Here is a 24,073-nt window from a genome sequence, read left to right as displayed (position 1 = left end):
TATGGTCTGCAGGACAAACCACGGCATGCAAAGCATCAAAGTACTGACGTCTCTACATGTATTTATAAAAACCACCATGGCTGGGGTGTAACGGGGGTGTGCAGTGGATGCCTTCCTGCAGCTGTGGAAGCATGCAGGCCATTAGGGCAGCTGAAGGGGGCCACAGTGTCCCCGCAGCAAGCTGTGCTGTACTGCCAGCCCCCAGCACTAGCAAACCCCCGTCTGAGCTAACGTTGTGGCCTGCAGGTGGCTGTGCCGGGATGCAGGGTGCAATTTGTATGGCAGTGCTCAAGGTGATGGTTCCTGCGAGGGGAAGAGTGGGGCAGTTGCTGGTGGGCTCGGTGGTGTTTGCTGAGCTGCTTTAAATACAGTCAGCCAGGATCTTTCAGTGTCTGCTTACGACCTCTGTCCCTGTCACGTTGCGCAGGGTACGTTGAACACTGCTATTGACTGGATGTGAATAATAACCACTTGGTTACTCTGCCATTAAGAAATATCAGAGCCCTGGACGCAGCCGAGAAGCGGTTTCCAGAGCAGACGGTTTCAACAGGAGCAGCTTCAGAACATGCCAATAACAAAATGATTCCTCGCTCGCTCATCGCTCAAGCAATGTTGTCCAAACAACTCCGTGAAGATCTTGCATCGCGGAGAATGCAGATGGGTCCCACACGGCTTTCTGCCTCCTTCTTTGGAGCGATGTGTCATTGAAGTAATAGGAAAATAAGCAGAGATGTTAGGTCTAATGGTAACAGTTCCATTTGAAAAGCGGGAATTAAAGCTGGATAAATGAAAACTAAATTCATTCCAGACACTTAAAAAAAGAAAAATGCACTGCAAACAATGAGGTGTATTTTGAAGTCAGTGTTGTATTAATAATGCTTCCTACCTCCTTTCCTCGATGTTTCAATGACAAGCCTGGCAGAGGCTCTCTTTATCAGACGCTGAAGCAATTTAGTTGCTGTCACATGCCCTTCTCCACACACGTATCAGTCACACAGCCGTTTTATGTTCTTTAGCACACTTTAGTATGTAATTAAAAATGTGGCTGGCTGCTACTAAGCAACCAAGCGTGTCAGGGGTTGATTGTGTTCTGTCACCCACGGCAGAAGGAAGGGTAGAAAACAATAATCATGTGTTCACTTTTCAGCCTTAATTGTGCTCTGGCTTCTCTGATGTGTTGTTACACACAGCAGCTCCTGAGGACGGAGACAAGACCTGCCTGTGGGGACAGCTGAGAGAGGGCCGCCAGCCAGGTTGTGGTCACCAGTATCAAAGGGTCTTGGGTGTTGGGCTCCTTCTGGGTACGTGAGCTTTTGGGACTCTTCTGGGTTCATTTCTGGTGGACTGTGCGGAGCCTGTGGCTTACCATGGGACTGGAGAACTAAATGCCTTTGGGCCCCTAAGGATCTCTCACAAAATGTTCAAAGTAACTAAAGCAGACGTTTGTCTTGTGCCTCCTCCGGGCAGGTGGATGGGGTAGGACTCCTGCACTGAAGGACACCGTTGGACAGCCTGTGTTGATTTCTGGGTTATCCGATGTGAGAAGTGGCCTTTCCAGCTCCCAAAAAGGGGGAAAGCTACTCATGAGAGTACTCAGGTGGTCACCATAAGCCTGGAGAGGATCACCAGAGCTACCGGTCTGTGGTCCCAGGTCAGCTCCGAGGGGTGACTGGCACTAGGTGGGGCCTAGGTATGGGGACCTCCCCTCGGGGGTGTCACATCGCATTGTCCCTAGGCTCTGCAGACCTGGGGCTATTCCATATTCCTAAAAAATGCTTGTCTTCTGTTGCACCATCGTCTGCAATACAGACACAACATCACTGGGAGCCTTAGGGAAGGGTGGGAAGGCCTTCCACAAACTGCTAGGCCCGTGTTCTCCAGGCTCAAGAGGAAAAGAGATTTGTCGTGTGTCTCTATTCCTTACTCCAGTGTCTCAAGCACATGTACGTACACACACACGTGCTGTGGTTAGCAATGGAATAATTAAAGTTTCCCAGTTTTAATAGCTTTTATTACTTCAGCAAAACACAACCCAGCATGTCAGCACAACCGGCATGATACAACAAAACAAAAAAATAACGCTGTAAATAATTCAAAGGCAGTTTGTTGACTGTGATTGCTTTGATTCAGCCTCCAGAGAGAAGGACGACATTGACTTTACGTTTTTCGGTCACCATCTGATATCTAACCTGTCCTGTGCCTGCCAGGAGCTCGAGAGCTGTCACGGAGGCTGCTGGAGGCGATGCCTCACTGACCTGGAAGCCCTGAGGTGGGGAGGCTGCTGGAAGCCCACCCTGAGGGGGAGCCCAGGGGCTTTCTGCTGCTCCAGCCTGAAGCTCACCCTGGTTCACAGGCAACGCTTGGTGCAAATTGTACCGTTTTTGTCACACCAGCAGCTTGTAGGGGATGTGCAGTAAAACCACTGCTGCAGATTCCAGCAGCACCATGAGGCCTGACAGCACATCAGGGCGATTGTAAGGGCTGCCAAGGGGCAGAGCCTGTCCTGTGTTACAGCAGGGCCATCTGCTGGTCTTGGGGCAGCCTGAGGCGGCCTGCAGCCGCCATGTGCTGAGAGCAGAGGCCGATAGCCGTTTCTATTTCTTGCTAATTTGAACGAACTGAGGAAATGAGAAGTACTCAATGCCAAAACCAACGAGGGAGATACCCCTCTGAAATATTTTACACAGCGTGGAGATTTTATGAGGTGATACCAAGATGCTTCTTCCCTGGGGTCTGTCGGCTGTACGCCTGTCGACCTGAGGGGTCCAAGAAGCAGCGATGGGAAAACCCTGTGCAGGACCGTGGAGATGGATGGAGCAGGTGAGTGAACAAACACTGCTCACCTCCCACCTAAGGAGATGTGAGCTCACTGACACCTACAGCAGATGGTTTTGCACAGTGCTGCTGTAACAAATTCCCTTCCAGCTAGGGCAACCAAAAGAGGTAAACCGGGTCAGACACCAGTGTGCTTGCTCCCTGCAGCTCTGGAGTTTTCATGGGTTTGCAGGTGCTGCTGTGTTTATCCTGTTTAAATTCAGTCCTGCCCGCTCACTTAGGAAGTCGAGCAGCTCCACACACGGGCAGGACCTTGGCCTGGTCTCACGGCTCTCAGAGGGCAGCCGGCCCTTCCTCCAGCACCGTCCTGCAGTCCCTGACCCACAGCTTGTATGCTCTTTCCAGGGTCTCCTCGCTGGTGTCATTGAAAATGTCTGTAAAATAAGACCCCTAGTTAGCTGGGCATCCAGGGAAGCTTTTCACAGCTGATTCACTAGGGGGAGAGTAGCTCCTACAAACACTTCGCAAGAGCCTGACTTCTTGTGAGTGCGTAGAGACTGACGTTTGATGGAAACAGTCTGGATATTGATGTAAGAGGGCAACCTGGTCCCATGCATTGCTTCTGCTTTAGTGGTTTTATTACTTTGTTGTTTTTACTGTCTTATAGGTAAGAATATTTCACCCAAGACAGTGGACAGTTATTATTTAGTTTTCCAGTATTAGTTCTAGGCATTCTAGGCACACTAAATCCCTTTTGCCAAGGACTATTTAAGAACTATTCCCAAATATAACGAGGGAATTATTTTTTTTTCTTATTTTTACTGTTGCTTTGTTTGCCCCAGCACTGCATTTAGACTGTTCGTTTGTGAACACATCTGCTATGTGCACCAAGCAGTCATGCAATGCACGGGGTCTCGGTCCTTAACCGAGCTGCATCCCTGCAGCTTTGCTGAAAAATTAAGAGAGATGTAATGAGCACCAGAGCTTCAGGACACACTCTCCAGCATGTCACTGTGCCAGGATGCCTGCTGCCCCACGTGTCCCCACCCTGGGGTGTCCCCGGTGCTCCTCACTGCCGTACCTGCCACGCCGAGGCCGGTGGGCAGCGGCATGCGGGGCTGCCCCCCGCTGTGCTTCAGGCGCTCCCTCAGGGCCGTCTTGATGAGGGCCCAGCTGCAGCCACCATGCCAGACAGGCAGCTCCAGGCCCCGCATGCACTGGATGATCTGCTCCTTCTCGCCGGCGCTGAGGAGCCCCCGCGTGTGGGCCACGTACGTCATGAAGGCCATGTCTATGTTCACGGCTTCGCCGTGCATCAACGACGGCAAAACCCTCTGAAACAGAGCAAGGGTAGGTGGGGAAAAGGTATGGGTTGCCAAATAGGAAACTAGTCATTATTTTTCTAGAAGTACTTGTGACAATTAACATTCAGCTCAGTGGTAGCAGTACACATATCTTAGCATTTTGTGATTTATGGGTTGCAGAGGATGGTCTCTTTTACAAATGATTAATGGCATGCAAAATCTCCCGTAGGGATCTAGGATCTAATTCTCCTCCCATTCAAATCACTGATGAAGAGCACAATAGGATGGAGAGGAGAGCTCTGAATTTTGTATAAGATGTGGTCCTCCTCCCTCAGTCCTCAGCGGCAGTTTTCCCCCAGTGAAACAGGCTGTGCTCTCCTTGCCTTTTCACTGTTACAGTTTGAGCTGGTGATTTCCAGTGGCTGCACTGAAGCCTGGTCACCTTTGTGCTTTGGTAATTGCCTAGCAAGAAGCTGCAACAATTTCCTGAATAGGAAACACGGATGGGGGGAAATGCGTCTTAGCCACCGGGACCAGGTTGGGTGCATTGGGTGCACAAAGTTTGCATGTTGCTATATGAGCACCTCTTTTATTTCTTTCTTTCTTTATTTATTGAAAAAGGGTATTGCAGTATAAAGTCTGTCACTCACCATTTCTAGTTCTGGGCTTATAAGGTGACCAAAATCCACCAGTCTGTCCAGGTCGTCCTCCCAGAGGTTGGGAGCCAGCTCTTCCAGCATGGTTTCGATGGCAATCCTGGTGGTCTGCAGTGCAGCATCGCCGTGGCCAGCAGAGCCACTGCAAGACTGGAACTTGGTGTCCAGCAGGTATTTCCCATGGCTCTTGAGCAGGTCAAAGAGCCCTTTGTGTTTCATGAGTGCCATCTAGGATGAAAAAACAGAAGAGGTAATTAAAGATAGCTATGTGATTCCTGTATTTGCTGCTGAAAATTGAACATTTTGATAGAGTGGACTATAGTGCTGTGTTGCGTGCTAGCAGGAGTACCTGCGTGCCTGGTACAAGGGCAAGTTCTACCTGTACAACCTGAACTAGTATTTCTGTAGCCACAGTTCTTGCCAGCATGCATATGGGACTGTGGGAACAGGGAGGATATGCTGGTTTGGTGAATATTCAGCAGGTCTCTATGAATGTGTCATGGTGCTGTCATGTGCGTTTCGGGCTATGGTAAGTGGAGATGTTTGCAAAAAGGGTGTGGAAATGGTAAAATGTCAGAGTTGTGTGGGAGCACTGCTGGGCAAGTTCCCCTGCTCCTGCACAACCTCCAGGCCATTTCAGGTCAACTCTCATCTAATTCTTGCAATTGCTCTTTGGGGAATAGAAATTGGGAAAGTTCTGCAATACATAGAATACGGGGGTTCAGAAAGGGTTTAATGATTACAAGTATGTGATCTTTCATCCCCTGACTCTGGCATTAGACCCTCTTGCAGTGGGGAGTGGTGGCCAGCGGGTTTCCCGGTGCCTGCCAGAAACTTTCAGGTATCCTGGGGACTTCCCACTGTGCAAGCACTGAAAAAACTACTGATGAACTTGTATTTAATACACTTGAATAGCTTGAACTCTACTTTATCAAAAGTTTTAAAAGCTCTTCAAGCACAGAACCATTTACCATGCACTTCCCAGGTAATTTTAGAAGTAGAATTTGTTTCGCAGGAGATTGATTGACCACACTTGACATACCCCCCGAGGTAGGTGCAAATGATCTTGCAGATTATTAATCCCCAGTATAATGAGCCTGGAATTGTCTGCCAGCAGCTCATGTAAGTGTGCTATGGATCTTTCTCTTCCTTCCATGGTTGTGCATCTGTGTCTGGCCTTGAGTTGTGGTGTTTACTCTGCAGAGTCAGCAGTAGGCACTGTGTGTGTAAGGGATATTCTGACAAATTTGGAAGCTGTAAAAACTTATGTGTAGGCTCAGTGAGAGTTAAAAGTCCTCATGCAGCCTTAGTGACCGACCCTCGTGTCCATAATGCTGTGGATGCTGATGGACACCTTACCAATACTTAACGTTTAATAACTGCAGTTGCAAAAGCTCCTACCTTTAAAATTTCGCCGAGGCCGTTGGAGATGTGTCGTCGAGGGATGCTCTGAATGAAGGACCTGTCCAGGAAGCTAGCTACTGGGGGAGTGTAGCCCCCGAGCTTGTTCTTGCACTGGAGGAAATTCACCCCGGTCTTTGCTCCCACGCTGGCATCAACGTAGGAGAGGAGGGTGGTTGGGACGCGAATGTAAGGCGTGCGTCTCCTGTAGAGGGATGCGGCCAGTCCCACGATGTCCAGGCAGACGCCGCCTCCGATGGCGATGATGGGCTCCGTTCGCCTGTCGATGCTGAAGTTCTGCACTTCTTGCAGGATGTTCAAGACCAGGTCCATGGATTTCGTTTCTTCGGTGGTCGGCAGGGCGAGGATTTTGTACTGAACGTCATTCTCTTCAAAGTACTGCCTGACTTTGGAGCCGTAAAGTTCATCAACGACTTCGTCTATGACAATGAAGCGCCTCAGCCTCTTTTTGCCACTAGTGGCTACCTCGAGCTGCTGGGGGTCAGTGATGTGACCCCAGAGGAGAGTGGTGTTAGAGGGATCCAGAATATCAAATGTTTCTACCACTTTGTAGCAAAAATAGATGGGAGCTTCGATTGTCCAGGAAATCCCACTCTTGGAGACGCATTCACCTCTGGGAGGGATCAGAAAACATGGTTTGTAATCATTATCCTCCTCTTTTGTACTCTGCACATCTGGACTTGTTCCCCAGCCCCGGCCACCTCCTTAAATGCGTGGGGTCTGTGCCTGTGTGCTGCAAAGGTGCAGGGCTGCCAACTTCTTGGTGAAAAGCCAACAGGCTGAACTTCTGCATGGCAATGATAACACAGAACTAGAAGGGCTGCAGAAATAAATCATTTCCCTTCCAGTTTACCCGTTTGTCAAACCATCAGAACACCCCAAACCAATAATTTTGGTTTCCTAGAAGGTAGTGGGGAGGTGATTCTCAAATTTTTCAAAGAGTTTCTGAAGGAATCATCCTCTCCCTTGTAGATTTGGTGATAAGAGTTGATTTATTCCTGTCTACCTATCCCCACCACCATATATATGCAGAACTCCAAACAAAATAGTATCTCCTATATGTCTGTAAGAGTGGATCAAGTTATTTCAAAATAAATATGATAGGAATAGGAAATACACCCAGGTAGGGACAGAAAGGGACTTGAGAGTTGAGTAAGATTTCCATACCGGAGGGTGGATGGATAAAAATCCTATGAAATTAACATGCAGTATCTATTGGTAACAGTGAAGAACATAGCCCTGAAACCTAGGTATTACTTCTGCTGCTGGGAAGAGGGAGCATGGGGAAAAGTTAAGTCAAAAAGTTTTAGTTTGTTGTGAATCAGGAACGGACATGGAAAGGAAAAGAAGGAATAAAAAAGGAAAGAATGAAACCACAAAGTACATGTATATTTTATGAGACCTCATCTTAAGCTGCAGTTGGATAAAAATCAAAAGTTTCTGTGAATATTTGGTTTGTTTTTTGAATGAGTTGATGGCTCGTTGGATAACCAGGTTTCTCTACATGCCCAATTTCTTTCCACATGCCTGACCTTCCCCTTAGAGGTCTAATAGGTGTGTCTCTGCTTTCTTCGACACCAAATTGCCTCTAAATCTGTCCCTAGCTTTAGGTGTTAAAGAAAAATAGTGAAGATTTATAGATTTAGACCTTCCAAAAAGTTTCTTCTGGACTTTTAAAATAGAGTATTACTAAAAACATCATCATGTACATTTTAATGCAGCACACATATACCTCAATGCTGTAACTTCACAATATTTGCATCCATCTCCAGCACATGACCCTTAAGAGACAGGACCATTTTGAGTATTAGTTGGGGAAATTGGCTTTGAGTGGCCCGTTTCAGCCCCTCTGCTCTATGAAAACAGCGGAGAATTTGCAGCTGAGCATCCCCTTGTTGAAGAATATCTCAGCCAGGGAGTTTTGTGGGTGTGCTCTGGCCCTGCGTTCATCCTGCTGTAGACTGAGATGCAGCAGACTGCCTTGGGTCTACTGAAGCCCTGTTCTACCTCCTGCAGCTCTGTCTGGTAAATGCTCACACACAGCTGCTCGTCCTTCTTCTCTGACCTGACTGGGAAAAGGGTTAGGCTTGAAGAAATTAAAGTCTGAACTTTGCAAATACAAGAAAAATTGTGACCTGTAAAATACAGCCATATTAAGGAAGACCTGCAACGCAAATCGGGCTGCATGCTCTAGGAAAGGAGCATCCTGTAAGTAAAGGATCACTGACTGGAGTGATTTAATACCAGTAAAGAGGTGTGTGCATCTCTGGGGGAAGACTTCAGCCTTAGGTGACTTCTTCAGTTTCAGAGACACATTATGATATCTCTCCTGTCCCTGACTTTCACTGATGTGTTTATTTTTCCCATCCCAGTTACCTGCAGCTGCCTTCTCGCAAGCGTCCGTATGAGCTTTTGCACACAAAGATTTCATGTACAAATCGGAGTGGGAAGACAATCGCAGCCTTCAGGAGTACCCACGTAAGTTGTTCAGTACTTTAAAGAACCTTTCCATCTACATCCACTTGTTTTGAAGCCCTTTCCATACTGGTGTAAGCTTAGTGATGGATTTCAGCTGCAGTGGCTCACAGAGGGTTTGTCTGAAATGCATCCCACCAGGGTGACAACGCTCTTTGGCTGGAGCCAAACAAGCAACAGGGGCTCCTATACTTACATTTTGGCTTCAGAGAGAGTTATCTTGTCCTCACAGTTGGAAAGAGCTTCTCCTTTCTTGATCCTGCACCATGTGCTCTTGACTCTCACCAGCTGGAAGTCTGTGTGCCGGGGCTCCTCGTGCATAGTGGCCGGGGGCACTGGAGCAAAGCCCTCTTCTGACACTGGCATGTTTCCAGAGAGGAAAATCTCCTCGTGAAGAGAGCTCATGGAGCTGGCTGCTGTTGAGGTGCTTTTTAAAGTCTCCAGGTGACCAGGTGTTGGAAGGGGAGGTGGCGAGGAGACCAGTTACAAAACTGCGGTTATCTAATGGGGACGCGGGCGAGGGGTGGTAGGAGTGTTTGGAGACATGTGCGGGCACCAGGCTGGGCTTGTATAATCAGCCAGTTTTATAATGCCTAGGAAGTACAATAGGAGTGCATGAATTAACACCCAACATGATGCCCTACAGCAAATTTAAAGTTATGAAAACAATTTCTGTGATTCTCAGTGCTCCTCAGGAACCTCCTTTGCTGCACAGAGATTGGGCTGGGGCTCTGACCTGCCTTTATGGCAGTGTGACGGGAGCAGGAGCACGGGGACATGTTCAGCACTGGTTGCTCTGGGCTCACATTCCCGGCATTGCATCAAGAACTGGAATGATTCTTTTTGTTGCTTCCAGATTTTATTGTAGGTCTTAAAAAATAATCAGCGGGAGTTTGTCCCCTGAAAGGCCGTTTGGCTGGGGGGTGAGATGAGTTTTGATTAGTTTGCGCAGCTTCCCGTGGGTCTGTAAATGCCAAAGTTTCCCTACAAAGGAGCCATTTGAAAGTCAGCAATGTGGACTAGGTACCAGGATCTGTTCTCTTCCTTATGATCTCACAGATGGGCTCAGCCCACCACACCAAACGCTCCCTTGACGTAGCTCTCTGCGCCAAGCACAGGGGAAGGTCTTTGGTTTCGCCAGCAGGGCCTGAAGGTACAACCCCGTCCTTGCCTTCTCCTTTGCCGTTTCTCTGAAAGCTGCCCTTGTTCAGGAACAAAGATCAAGATAACTGAAAACAGGCATAAAAGCAGAGGTTGGGAAATGTTGTTCCACAAGAGACAAGTGCTAGCATTCAAGGCTTAGTTGCAGCCAAACCCATCTAGGAACCTAGATTTATCTCAGAGTTCATTTTGGGAAAAAGCTACAGGAATAAACTCCTCTAAAGCCACGCAGTGCTGTCCTGGGAAGGCCGTAATGCCTAACATCCAGCTCTTGCTGCTCCGTCTCCAGATGGCAAAGCACTTTCTGGAGGACAGACTGTTATCCCCATTGTACAGAGGAGGAGACAGAGTCACCAAAAGAGGAGCAACTTGCCCAAAGTCACCTCCAAAGCTAGTGGAGGGAGGATTAGGTGGCATATTAAAGCTCTTAGCCTGCTCACCAAATACTCATCTGAAATTTTAACTCCCAATCCAAACACAATTTGCATTGTTTTCCACGGGGGTCGCAGGTCTAATACATGCACAGCTGGTTGTTTACTAACTTACAAACTGGAATAATCTTAGGTATGCAGTGAGTTCGGTCCTCATCTTGTTTGTTTTGATTAATAGCAATCTACTGAGTGTTGGGACTTACTTTGTTTGCTTTTCTTTTACTCTTTTGTGCTGACATTTGCTTATTTTCCATTTATACTTCCCATTCTATTTTGGGGCAGCAGAATATCTTGTAATGCATTTCAGAGGATGACAAACTGACTTTCCAATCTCCATTTGTGCCAGCCAAAGACTGCCACTTCCTCGAGCAGCAGCCTGCCAGCAGGACAGACTTGGGCACGGGTTGTGGTTCTCCAGGACACAGCCGTGGGCTGTGCTGCCCTCACTTGGTGCTCTCCTGGAAAGCATTCCTGACCCCACAGTGCTGTGTGGGGCAACCTCGTGTCCGTGGACCACTTTTAAATAAGCTGGGCTTCAAAGTCCTGGGGCTCCACACCTGGCGGCTCAGCCGGGATGTGTCTTGTGTGCTATGTAAGCAGGAGGTTACGAAAGGGCTGATTAGCTCAGAGAGCCAGCAGCTTCCCAAGGTCTGGATGTAAATATCGCTCTTACATAAAGTGCAGGCACCGAAAATCGTTTTTGATTTTTTCCCCCCCATTTCTCACGTCAGACACTGTTGGATCTCACCGCTGCCCGCGCCCTGGGTGGGGGCCAGCAGCAGCAGCTGGCACGGGCACAGCCCCAGCCCGGGGCCACCCTCCCTCTGCAGCCTCTTCCAGGGCTGGGGCTCTGCCCGGTCCTCGTGTGCCACACTGCATCGTGCTGGGAAGCAGGACCCCTCGCCAGACACCCGAGCACCACCTTGCTATGGCCAGCAACCCCGCAGCAGCATCCTCTGGGGTGGGGATGAGAGGCAACATGCGTTATCCTGCAGGTAACCTCCCCGCTCCGGGCTTGAAGCCATGCTCTGCAAAGGGTTTTAAGCTTTTGCTGCTTGAAAAAGTTAAATCCAAGCTGCAGGAAAGGAGCTGCTGGGTGCAGGGAGGGGAAGCTGCCTCCAGGCAGGGGCAGGGTGCAGGGCTGCAGACCACAGCCGCCCTCTGATGACTCCAGCAGGGACTGGGGAGAGGCTTTCAGCTGATGGGCAACACCGTGTGGTGGCCGGGGTGGCACTCGGTCTGGGTGTGCCAAAGGGTGTGGGTGTCCCGAGAGAGCAAAAGGGCTCAGGGTCCAGCTGGGGAGCTTGGCAGAAAGGAGCACAGGGGGGGATGTGGGGGGAGAGGGGCTTGGGGCTGAGCAGACGAGGTGGGTCTGCAGGAACTCAGCATGGAGGGAGGAGAACACCCCTGGGAGAAAGGAACAGGAGGAACAGAGGATGTTGCAGTGCCAGGAAGGTGTCTGGCTGTGAGTAATTTGGGATGCTTGTTTTACACGAGTTTTTTTCCGCAGCCTTAGCCTCTGAGCTTGCTGTGAGAGCTGCGTATGCCTGGCGTGGCACACACAGCGAGATGCTTGCTGCCCCTTTTGGCTGTTTTCTAAAATCAACAACTGCGCGTGGGAATCTGGGCTGCTCTGAACGCGGAGACTTTGTTCTCTCGCAGCCGGATCTGAAACCCATCGAAGCTGTCAGAAGGCTCCCCTCAGTGCCTGGGGCTTTGAAGCCAACTGTCAGCGTGTACCCCTGCCCACACAGCACCCTGCGCTGTACATGCAAATAAAGGAATTCTTTGCATGTCCCCTGCTGGTGACTCCAGAGGCTCCCTGCTGCAGGTGCTCAGCTTGTCCACCTCTTTTTTAGTGCTGGAGCTCATAGAAAATGTGTCGCTGCTGTGGGTTTCCTTGCTGTCCCCTGGAGCTCAGGCAGAGTTTAGCACCTTGTCTCCTGCAGCTTCCCTGCACCAGCTGCTTCCTCTCCCTCCTCCTCATCCTCCTGCTCCATCCCAAAGCCACCACCTCTGAGGTGTGTTCACACGCTGAGACAAAGTGGTGAGCATCGTGCTAAGCTGTTATGGATGCCTGAGGGACCTTGGTAAATATGACAGCTGGAGCTGGTTGGGAAGTTTGATTAGACTTCTGATTCCAAAGGTTTCATGAGATTTCCTGGTGTTTAGTGCTAAGCATCTCCTGCCAAAGTGCTCAGCTCCCGAGGTGGTCGGTGGAGCAGCTTCAGTGCTCTGCCTCGGAGAGCAGCTTTGGAAGCCAAAGCTGGGGCTCCAGAATTGATCCAGAGACTGGAAGGTGATGTGAGGATGGCCCCAAATGGGAAACAAAGGCTCAGTCCCACAGCTGTGGATGTGGCATCTTTGCTTTGTTTTTGCCAAATCCATTCTGTCTTCTGGACAGCCCCCTGCAAACAGCACCACGTCCTCCCCTTTCCTGGCTGAGCTCCCCCCTAAAAATAACATCTAAAACCATGCTGAGGAGGTTCAATCCCACTTGTGAAGTAGCAGGATTTTTTTTTTTCTTTCCTATACGCGTGAAAAAGATGATGCTCAATTAGATGGGAAGGGGAAAGCCACGTCTGTTCATAGACAGCCGTGGGGAGGCAACCGGGCAGCATAATTTAGTGCTTAGGGTGGTTCAGCTGCTTTCCTAGGGTTGTGCAAAACCATGAAGATGAGAGGCTTTTCCCAGAGTTACACAGGCGAAAAAAAAAGTAGTTGCATAAATTTTCCTTCAGTTTAGTGCTCAGTGCCCTGAGTGCAGCCTGGCCGAAACTGGCAGGCAGCCCTGGGTGCTGCTCTGACTTGTCGGACCCTTGCATAAAGGAAGGCAATTCTGACCTCTGCCGTTGGCCCAAAGCATCATCTGGGCTGTAAAAAAAGAAACAAAAAAGAAAAAAAAGGCAAAAAACCCAACCACAGACATCGCTTCTTGATTGTATAACCCCAGCGTGGAGTTGATTTTGGCACGCGCCCTGCGTGTTCCCTCTCTCTGGTAGCAGTCCTGGCGCTCGCAGGGGTGTTATAACAGGTTACAAAACAGCTGGAGGTATCTGCTCCCCCCTCGCTGAGTGGCAGGGCATCCTTGTCTGTTACTCATCCAGGAGTACAACGTGTTTATTACTAAAATCCGACATGGATTATAAGCATGTTTCTTTTTTTTTTTTTTCTTTCCCCCACTACATTAGCAAAAAGCCCCAGTGCTTGGCAGGGAGGATGATGGAAGAGGCAGCTCCTGGCATCTGGCACCCTGCAGGCACGCGGGGTGAGCCCCAGAGGTTGGGGAGGTGGTGGAAACGTTACCAAAAGGCACGGCGCTGTCGCACGACACGTAGCTGGGCTGAGGGGTCTGTTGATGAGTGGCATTTTGAGCCGATAGGAAAGAAATGGAAAAGAGAGAAGTCAGAGGCATGCATCTATCTCCATTTTGGAGTCTGATCCTTTAACAATCTGACTGAAACAGTTCCTAAAATCTGCTGTTGCATTTGCCTTCGTGCAGCATTTTAAAACAGCAGTGGGCTGTGGGGGTTACAGACGTGAGGGGATGCTCTGATGTCCCCTGTGGCTTCACACCGAGGCTCTGCCAGGAGGCTGTGGGGTGGCTGTGTGCCTTGTGCCATGTCTGTCCCACCAAAACCCATCCTGCAGCAGCAGCCCCGCACGGTCAGAGCTTTGCTCCACAGCTGCTGGGCTAGCCCGGGCCAGTCCTCCAGAGGAAGCATGTCCTTGGTTGTGACTCTTCGGCACTTGGTTTTCAGCTTTTTTTTTTAATCATGGGGAGTAAAATCCTGCCTGGGGCAGCCTGCTCCACCCCGGTGTACTCACTGCCTGCTAGCCTTGTGTCCCCAATCTGCCCTAGCTGCAGCTTTCATAACAAACATGTGCCCTTGCAGTTGAGGAGTGAGAGAGGTTTTCTGACCCACATCTCGCTCTGTATGGATACACTTCACCAGGAACCATCGCTGCCTTGCTGCCACATGCTGCTGTGGGTTTTCTGGGGTCTCAGAGCCACGGACAGCATTGTTTTTGTCCCTACATCAGGCTGGTCTTGATCTTGGAGATGTTTCCCCAGCCTTTGAAATGCTGATGTTTGTTGTGCTGTGCATCATTGTTTCTCTCTATCTGAATAATTAGCTTTTAGGGTGTGAAAAGATGCTGCTGGGTTCAAGCATCGTTAGCTGTCTGTGCCATGAGAAACGAGGGCTCAGGGCATGGTGTGCCCACCACGAGCTGCTGTGGAAGGTTGAAGGCAAGAGGGTTGAGGGGTTGCTTCCCTGCCAGGGTGTTTCCTACATCACCTACATAAAATAATTTATTGTAAAGTATCTTGATTTCATGCCATCATGGATCGGGCACTAGAAACTGTTATTTGTGTATTTGTCAGTTCATCTGCCTTAGGACAGGTGGAGTTTTATTCTGGGCACGAGCACCGCAGGTTGTTCCACAGCAGGCTCGGGCACCCCCTTGGCACGCGGCGGGAGCTCTCCCTCCTCCCTGCCAAGCTGGAGCTGCCCTGGCCTGGCAGGAGCTGGTGCTTCGGCAAGGGCGGTCTGAGAAGTGCCACGAGTTCTCCAAGAGAAACATAACCTGGAGGAGTTGGTTTCACGTGCAGCTGTTCCGTGTTTGACGTTTGCCTCAGTGCCTCAGAAATGAAAAACTCGTGTTTTTGAAATATCTTTTTCCCTCTCAGAAAAGGATCAGCAGTGGGGACAAAAGGGAGAATGCAGAAGAGAGAAATGAATTAGAAGTATTTATGTTTTCTCAGTTTGAAAAAAATACCATGATTGTTTCCATATTCCTTGAAAAACCCGTACTTTACATGAAAAAAAGCATTTTTGGGGGGATGTCTAACTTTCTGCTGATTTGAACAGTTATGAAATCATTGCTCAATTTTTTTTTTCCCATTTCAGAAACACCAGCTGGACTCATTGCTGAGAACCTCCTCAAAGCCCAAGAAATAGCCCGCAATGACTCTCGTGTTCCTACACAGCTCAGGAATTACTTACAGAAAGCTCTTGATGTTGCTGTTGGGCTAGACGCTTACCCGGATGCAATGGCAGCTTCAAAGAGGTGCGGATCCCGTCTGTAACCTCGTGCTTTGCTCCTGTGATCGCACAGACACATTCCTAGCCTGCCTGCTCAGGATGTGCCACATCGTGGGGGACAGAGGAAGGCAGAGGAGTGAGAGCTGCTGGCACCTAAAAATATATATATATATATATATATATACACACGTAAATATATATATGTATACTGGTGCACACATGGACGTGTGTGTCTGAGGGCACCCAAGGCCTGGAGGAGAGGAGGTGTGAACAAACAGTCTAGCTCTACATTTTGAGAGGTGTTTCACCAGACGAGTGCTAACTGTGGCAACGTCTGTGTTGCACTGAATTCTTGGGAAAATGAGCAAGCCAGCCTCCACACGGGGCTGGCTGGAAATCTCAGGGATTGAACCCCTGGGTCGAACCGGTGCTGGGATAAATAAAGGATGAAGGAAACCTGCATCAGGAGCTCTGGATCCGCCCTGTAATAACGGTCTTTAAATGCAGCTTTTATCTCCAAGTGCTCAACAAACATTAATTAATCTGCTAACTAAATTACTCTGGTAACTAAACTAATTAATTAAACTAATTTAAGGTATCATTAATTCAGAAGTCCAACTGATACCCTCATTATTCTTTTTTTTTTTTTTTTTTGCTACAGTATATTACCCAGCCATGTGGGGTCTGCTAAACAATTCCCATTTATCAGTGTACATTTTGATATGTGGAAAAAGCCAGTTCTGCCTCAAATTGACAATGTGTAAACTGTTCCAGGCTGCAGAGTACAGGGAGGCTGAGCGTTCGTTCTGTTGCTGAAATAATAGCTGATAGTTGTTTGACTTACGCTTGCTGTATGATAATAGCTATACATTATCTTATTAAAGTTGTTAAAGCATTTGTGAGGGGCAGAAAAGAGGTTATATGAAATGTTCTACTCTTTAAGTCTTGGATTATCTGAGTGTGGCTGACACGGGTTATGAATTCTTTCTCATTTTACTGGTGAGTGGTGGGGGGAGAAGAGGGAGAGGAAAAAAAAAGCTCAAATGACTCTAAATTCTGGCCCGCAGAACTATCACCAGCCATTTCTGGTGGTTACTTTCCTCGGATACGGTGATCTAATCTGTCTGGGGGCTATGGACTTCTTCCAGTCATCTATTTATTTCCCCCTGTAATAAGCAGTATCTCACTTCAGCCAGACTTGTCTCAGGCTTGGGTGCTGTGAAATAGCATCTGGAGGTACCATGCTTTTCTTGGCAGTTTGGGAGGAAAAGAGGTTTTTTATTTTTGTCTTGCAGAAAATTCAAGATTTTTCATCTCTAGCCCCATTCTGCAATGAACACTTTTTTTGTTGTTGTTGTTGGAAAAAAAACACACACAAAACCAAACAAAAAACAGCCAGGGAAGCTGGAGCTGTTTACTCTGAAACAGCAAATGGACTCCTGCTTTGGACCAACTGGAAATGGGAAAGATTTGTGTGTGAACAGTGGGGAACACTCGTCCTTGACCCCACAGCCTCTTCTTGCCAAGCCCTTATGGCTGCTGCATTTGCCAGTATTGAAATGGGCTCAGGATCTGGGGGCCATGGCCAGGCTACTTTTGCTTATTGCGAATCCAGGGGCTCCTAGGATTGTAATTCAGTGATATTTGTGATGCCTCTGGGTTGATTTTTCATGCTTGTGCATGGGGATACTTTTTCCAGGAGTTTCCTCTTTGTTGCTGTTTTTTTCTGTGAGATATTCAGATATTGGTTGTTACTCTAATGTTGAAATTTCTTCCTTTTTCCAGAAAAATGGCACCTGGCCATGACTCAGGAGATGCTGGAGGAGCCAAAACTGGAGTTGGGCTGCAGCAAGAGCACACTTCTAGCTGTTTGAATGGCAAGTTGCTCAAACAAAATGATAAAATTGCATCTGATTGTTCTAAATGAAGTCCATCATATGCTGGTCCATCTGAGTGGGGATAGGATGGATGCTATGGAAATGCTCAGAAGATGTGGAAAATTATTTTTAAAAGCGGGATGGGATCTTCTTGCATGAATTCTCATTTTGCATGAATTTTTGTACTTTCCTTCCCATGCCTTTGTGCCCATGCACATGGCTGTGTGTGCTTTGTGCTCTTTGTCTCTCTAATTCACGGTACTGGCCCCATCCCTTACAGAGCAGCAACGAAATCCTTGTCTTCACTGCAGGAAGGGGGAAACTGTTGGTTTCAGTTTGGTGCTGCCTGGTAGGGGTTACGTGCTTTAGCAATGGAGGTGGTCTGTGGCCGAGCGCTGTGCCTTTTTGAGTACTTGAATACTTAGCCCTGGATTCCAATATAAAGCTTATTATACTAAATCTATTCCTAGATTCATTCTTCCCAGATGTTCCCATCTTTTGAGTAATATATCATCGCAGTGAAGTACTCTTATAATGTATTACACTAATACATTGTTCGAAGGACACCACTGATGATAAATTTCTTAAATGATGGTGCTGTCTAGGGATAATGACTCTAAGAGCAAATGCAAGGTAATGTAGTGATTTTTTTAAACCAGGTTCCAGAAAGAATATGGAGACATCTTAAAGCCATTTTCATATGGGGGGAATGTTAAAATATGCAATATTTCAAGCACTATTTAACAAGCACTTGAACAATAGCAGCATTGATGATAAAGGTTCTACATTTCAAACCAGTCCCTCTATTCTGTTGTCTTTTAGCTGGATTTTAGATGAATTTTTGTCAGATTCTGTTGTTAAACCCTTATATGAAAGTGTTTTAAGGTGTGATTTTTTTTTTTTAATGATCACTTAAAAGGTACATCTAATTTTCATTGTGAACAAAGTACAGTCTTTCTTACGATTTTATTTTTAAATTTTCATTTTTGTCTTTTAACAGGCCAAATTTTTAAGATGTTTATTCATATGATCAGAGCCAGGAAGATTTTATTAATTGGCAAGCTTAAAGGTTACAGTATCCTTGCTATCGCAGAAGAATTGCCAGATGATGGCAAAATCTTTGCATGTGCAGAAGTGCCGTATCTCGGAGTGAACAGCCAAGAAGCATTTGATTATTCTTCAGATGGCAAAAAGATAAGCATGCGAGTGGGACCGATAGCAGACACTTTGGAGGTAAAGTCACTTGGAAGGGGAGTCTGGGAGCTCTTGTGCAGAGCAGATTAAAGAGTTTTGGGCAGACAGAGTCTGTCATATTTCCTGCCCACAAAATGCTGGATGGTGACCCTAGTTTGCTCGCAAATATGTGAACACACTCTTGTACAGTAGTTATTTCTTGTTCATGATAATGTGTGATGGGACAGCTCTGTCACACAAAACAGCTATTTTCCTTCTTAACTAAAATACTGAAGCTTTTTTATCAGAGGACTCATGAGCTCTAAATTTAGGTTGGTACACTTTAAAGGCAGAGTTTTACTTGGCTTGGGGAGTTTTTGGATTAGGGTCTCTAATTCCAAACATAATGAGCTGGCTGGGTGTATCTGTGCCATGCAGGGCCTGCCCTGGGAAGGACAGATTGCTCCCAAGGTTCACAAGAATTGGAAAAGCTCTGCAGAAGTCTGCAGTTCACCCACAGCCTGGCACTGTTTTGCCCCATTGGCAATACTGCGGGAAATTAGACCCTAGGCTTTTGACTTCCAGAGCAATGGGATCAGCTTCAGATGTGCAAACACGTCAGCTAAATTTGTTTCATTCTGACCAGAGATTTTGTCCCAAGAACAAGAGAAGCTTATGGTTGCCAGCAGCTAGAGGAGTTTCACGTTTAATTCTGGTTTATGGCTCTCCATGATACTGCTGCAGGTCCAGCATGCTAAGAGGAGGTGCCCACACCAGGTTCATTAAATGCATAATCTGTCTATTATTAATGCATACCAATTTGACCCAATTCCATCTTCAATCTGGAAGTGTCAGTGTGAGCTTGATAGTAATTTTGTTTGCATTAACAGCTACCATATTTGTTTCTAAAATGAAATGGCCAGGAGCTTTCTAAACTCTGGCTTCCATGACCTCCAAGTTTGGTAAGAAAGAAACAAAGAGCTGTGCCAAGTATATGAATAAACGAAACGTTACAGATCACCTGCAATGTGCAGCATTTAAAATCCCAGCTCCCTGCAGTGAGTGTGAAATTAATTGAATTGCTGTTGCTCTCTAGTGCCCATTCTGTGCAACTGACTTACTGTGACTGAATTAAAATATCTAGAGGCAGACAGAGTACATGCTGTGTAGAGATTAAAGAAGGGAGCAAAGACGTGAAAATTAAATCCTTAACACAGAATGTCGCAATTGATTTTATATCCTCGGATTGCAAAGTGAAGGCACATCCTGACCCCAGTTCTACAGGTACTCAGGGCTTGGAATAGCTCTTGGAGCTGAAGGGAATGGAGGTGTTCGTGTCTGCTGGGTGAGACGCCTGTGCTGGGGGTGGGTCTCTGTGGCAGGATTTCTGCACTGGCCTCTGATCTGTGTTGCTCAACCTGACTGGTATTTTGTCACTGGTATCAGGACACTCAGGACTGTCCTACTGGGCCTCTGGCTCTCTGGTCACAATGACTGTAAATGAGGAAGGGACACATTTGGTGCCCTGGCACGCTGGGGTCACTGGGGTTTGCCCAGCTGGTGCAGGGACAGCCATATGGGAGCACATGGAAGAAGCTCAGGCTGTGAACAAGTGCACTGCCTTTTCCCTCCTCGAGGACACCAGCTCAGGTTGGAGACCCAGGAGGCTTCCTCCGTTTCCAAGTGGGCATGCTGAAATGCAGGGGGATGAGTCTGTCAGGTGGGAGATGGGCTGGGGCTAGCACAGCTGAGCTCTTGCAGCTCAACTACATGAAGGAGGTGGAAAATAACCACATTTCTGTCCCTCATTGTCTGCAAGGAGCCTGGTCTAGAGCAGAGATGGGTAAGAGTTGCTGAAGAGCACGATGAGATTATCTGCTTCTCCTCAAATCCTTCCAACAGCACAAGCTCGTGGGAGCAGAGTATTTGCCTTGTCACACTGGTGATTTTAAGGCACAAAATTGTGCTTCAGGCAGTGGGGTCATTGTGGCACCCGTGTGGCTCTGGCTCCTCCACCCAGCACTGTGGATCTTCAGGGCAGTGAGTTAGGGAAGAGCAGTGCGAGCAGGCCACAGGTGCACCCGGACCAGGGTTTCTGAAGCCTCTCACAGCTCCTCTGCATTAATGTGCAGGGCTGGCCAATTTCCCTGTCTCTTGTCCCAGATCAGAGCCAGCTGCAAAACATCTGGGATTTTGGGCTGCCAAAGGAAGCCAAATACCAGGGAGGAGCCGCAGAGCTCAGCTACAGAGTGGGGTTTGTTTGGTACCTGAGGACATGATGGAAAAAACACATTTCCTGAGTGGGAGGGGAGGCACTGCAGAAGCTAAGAGAGGCCCCTGCCAAAGGATGTAGCTCATGTGCTCCATGGCACGTGTCTCTGTGCCCAAAGACCGCTGTTATCTTGACATCATCTTTTGAAATACAGAGTTGAGGGGAGCGTTGGGTTCATACTCTGATGCAGGTGCTTTCAGTGGGCATTAGCTACCTTTTGAATGTGTGCTGGGCCACAGCATTTAAAATCCTTTCCCAACCAACTCCTTAAATCTGAAGTCTGTTGTGCCGTGCCTGAGTAACACGCCTTGCCCTGCACCAGCTGTTAGCAACAGGCCTGATCCTGCACCGAGTGCTTCCACTAATTCCCAGAGGACTTTGAACAATGGATGCAGGCCTGAGACCACAGGGAATGTAAACTACCAGGAAATTATTCCCATCCGTGATTTCGATCCTTCCATTTTAAAATCAAAAACACAACGCAAAAAATAACACTGTGTTTGCAGCGGATTCTGCTGATTGCAGGTCATTGTGTAAGCATGCCGGGGGTTTCTTTTTTCTTTTTTCCCTCCTTTTACCAGACAGAATAGGTGAAGAGGTTGAGCTGCAGATCTCATTTCTCCTGTTTTGCTGCTTGTGAAGTCTGCCAACAGAATCCACCTTGACAAAGTCAAGGACTCTGCGTTTAATGTTGAACTGAGTGAATAAATTATGCATGAAATTGTGTCGGAGTCTCTAGTGTGCAGAATTGCTCCTTTTGATATGAAAGGTTAATTCAGAAAGGAGTCCAAAATAGCTGGAAATTGTGGGGATAAGTGGATAGTATTCACTGTTGTGAGCTGTTATTACTAGAAATTGCATTCCCTCTCTAGCTTCCCTAGAGATTTAGCTTTGCCGGTGAATATAAACTGTACTCAATAGAATAGCGTTTAGGAGTAACAAGAGTGTATGTCCACATACAGTAAAATATTCTAATGGTGTTTTAAGAGGAAGCTGTACTTTTTCATGTATTCTGTGTACCCCAAGGATGGATTGCTATTACATTTAGGTCAAGAACAAGGCATAGGGAAGGTAATAAGTTCTGAGTACATCTTTATTACAAATACGCTGACTGCATGATCCATTTCAAAGAAACTGGACAGTCATTTTTTTTTTCCTGATTGAGTTTGTATATGCCTTATGAGAGAGTGTTGCCTCCGATCAGGACTGCAGTCAGGTTTTCTTTGAGTGTTGGCAGAAGATTCATTCATGTTTTTATTCAGGATGTCCTCTCCCTGGTCTTTTGCCGTAACCATCAGCAGCGTTGCTGTGTCCTCCTCGTGCTTGCTTTCGGGGCATCTCTGCTGTGCAATGCAGTGCTACAAGGTTGTTTTGTTGTTGATGTTGTTTTTTTTCCAACCAAAAAGGATATTAATGACTCACTGAAAGCAAAAGCATTAATTTTAGCCAAGTTTGCTCTGCGTTAAGAACTTCTCATTGCCATCTGTTACTGCCTATGATGCCTCTGTAGCAAGGAGCAGGGACTGCACTGTAAACATTCAGGAAATTAGTTTCAGCAGGATATTTTGCAGGCAGATTATTTCCTTCTGGATCTCAGCTTTCCTCGCAGTTGGAGACCTTTGGGCTCTGCCTGTCTCCTAGCAAAGGACAGGCGTCTCTAACGTGCTGTGGGGTCCCAGGTAGGGCCAGGCCCAGCCTGCTCAGTCACACAGGGAAGAAGAGGGTGGCAAGTCCCTTGTAAACCCCCTCATCCATTTCTTAGAGGGATGGCAGTGAGCTCTCCTGCTCTCTGATCATCTCTGCTGATATTTCCAGCACTGAACTCTTCAGCCAGAGCTATCAGTGGGGCGGCTTCTTCCCTTTTTTCACTCTTTTCCTTGGTGCAGCAGAGGGTGCAGGCAATGAGGCATGCCTCCTGTGGAAACACGCAGCTCGAATGATGGCAGTATGGACTCCAAGGGAGTGATTCAGGCACTCTGTGTAGGTGCCTGGTACTGCTTCAGCTCCCCCTAAGACATGCAGCTGGGGGATATGAAACAGGATCTGTGGGGAGCTAAAACTGATGTATTTGCCTACATCTAGGCACCTGAAGCCCACCCCTAGACTATCACAGCTCCTAGCAATGTCTTGTGAAGCTCTGCAAAGCACAAGGGAAGTAAGCAGGGTAGGAGCCTTCAAAGGGCTTGACCCAGAGGAATGAGAGGTGCCCAAGTGATCCTCGTGGCTGGCCATTCCTATCTTGAGGGACTGGCCAAAGAGAAGGTGCCCTTGCACACTCAGGCAGTGCAAGGACAGCACAGGTTTGTGCTGGGTGCACGCAGAGCACAGGCACCCCGTGGGCTGAAAGCTGGGAAGCTGAAAGCTGGTTTATCTGTATCAGAAGTTAGATAAGAAGGAGATAAGCTGTCAGCAGGTAGATGGTATGGAAAGAGGGCTGAAACGAGAAGTCCAACTAATAATATCCAAAGAGCTGCACAACTCCATATGGACCTAATGAAGTTGATGCATAAAAGCGAGATTCTTTTTCATTAGGGAGCCATACCACAGAGCAGTAGGAACATATGTTCAGAGATGGCCACATCTGCTTCTGAATATCTGCCCCCTATCTCCTCCGCCCAGGAAGGTTACAAGTCAGAAAGTAGTGATAAGTCATGGTAATTGCTTGGATTTGGCTTTGTTTCTTCTCTCTGGAGAATGAGACCTCTAATCTCTCTTCCTGATGGACTCCTCCTCCTCACATCCATCTTCTGACCCTTCCTGAAGTAGCTACATGGGGCAGACTGGATGAATTGCAGCAACTTGGTATAAGATGCTCTTCCGCAGCAGCAACAATGTTCCTGCTGCTTTCTGCCGGCACAGCTCAAGAAGGAACCAGGGTAAAATGTTCTTACCAGTCATGAGATGAAAAGAAAAGATGAATCCTAGGAAATCAGGTGTCCCAGCTTTTGCTACATTTATTATAAACCAGCGTATATATGGCCTTAAAGCATTCTTTCAACATACTGTTGCAGCAAAAAATTGTCCTAAATATGGACTCATGAATGCTCTTGGCAGAGCTTCTGTGCTATCAAGCATCTGCAGTTAAGCGTGTCTATCCAGGATCTCAGGCAGGCTTAATTTCTTAACCACCAGCAAGCCCACAATGACACCAGTTTGCACAATAGAATAACTCACAGCTTGACTGATCCAATTCCTGCTATTTCCTCATCTGAATGATGTGCTCTCTGCTTCAGAAAGGCTCCTGAAATCTCTGTTTGGGAGCCATCAACCTCACTCCTGAAAGCAAATTAGTTTTTCATATATTCCGTTGCCATTTGTTATTGATGCTTTCTCTCGTACATCTCAGGGGATCGCTCATCACTCATTGTGCACAATGTCTCCAAACACAAAAGGGAAATCTGGACGCAAGAAGTGCTGTTAAAAGTTGTGGTAGAAACAGTGAGTTCTGGAAAACATAATTGTTTCTCTTTTCACTTGAA

At 47.6% G+C, this 24,073-nt stretch overlaps 2 protein-coding genes across 4 annotated transcripts in view; one reads left to right on the top strand and one right to left on the bottom strand.

Annotated features, from left to right (window-relative positions):
• The first annotated feature begins 230 nt into the window (after window positions 1-230).
• Window positions 231-24,073, top strand: part of LOC101799721 (uncharacterized) — a 43,592-nt gene continuing 19,749 nt past the window's right edge. The window contains exons 1-5 of one of the 3 annotated variants that reach the window (XM_072044422.1): window positions 231-1,651; window positions 8,530-8,635; window positions 15,138-15,297; window positions 17,058-17,149; window positions 18,150-18,382. In XM_072044422.1, the coding sequence (XP_071900523.1) occupies window positions 8,587-8,635; window positions 15,138-15,297; window positions 17,058-17,149; window positions 18,150-18,382 (534 nt within the window). In that variant the 5' untranslated portion in view covers window positions 231-1,651; window positions 8,530-8,586. Of the gene's footprint in view, window positions 1,652-2,680; window positions 2,821-8,529; window positions 8,636-9,830; window positions 11,220-15,137; window positions 15,298-17,057; window positions 17,150-18,149; window positions 18,383-24,073 lie in introns of those variants that run through there. The other 2 variants (XM_072044421.1, XM_013091812.5) reach the window with 2 other exon arrangements.
• LOC101799904 (2-epi-5-epi-valiolone synthase) lies at window positions 2,814-9,621 on the bottom strand. Its single transcript, XM_072044423.1, has 5 exons — window positions 8,829-9,621; window positions 6,137-6,770; window positions 4,730-4,963; window positions 3,857-4,109; window positions 2,814-3,209 (listed from the first exon to the last, which is right to left on the bottom strand). Exons 1-5 carry the CDS (start codon window positions 9,035-9,037, stop codon window positions 3,109-3,111), a joined length of 1,431 nt encoding a protein of 476 aa, XP_071900524.1. The 5' UTR covers window positions 9,038-9,621; the 3' UTR covers window positions 2,814-3,108.

Source organism: Anas platyrhynchos, chromosome 13 (assembly GCF_047663525.1).
Source record: "Anas platyrhynchos isolate ZD024472 breed Pekin duck chromosome 13, IASCAAS_PekinDuck_T2T, whole genome shotgun sequence".
NCBI classification, from domain to species: Eukaryota; Metazoa; Chordata; class Aves; order Anseriformes; family Anatidae; genus Anas; species Anas platyrhynchos.
The sequence above is the reverse complement of the archived record's forward strand: the minus strand, read 5'-3'. Positions and strand labels throughout refer to the sequence as shown.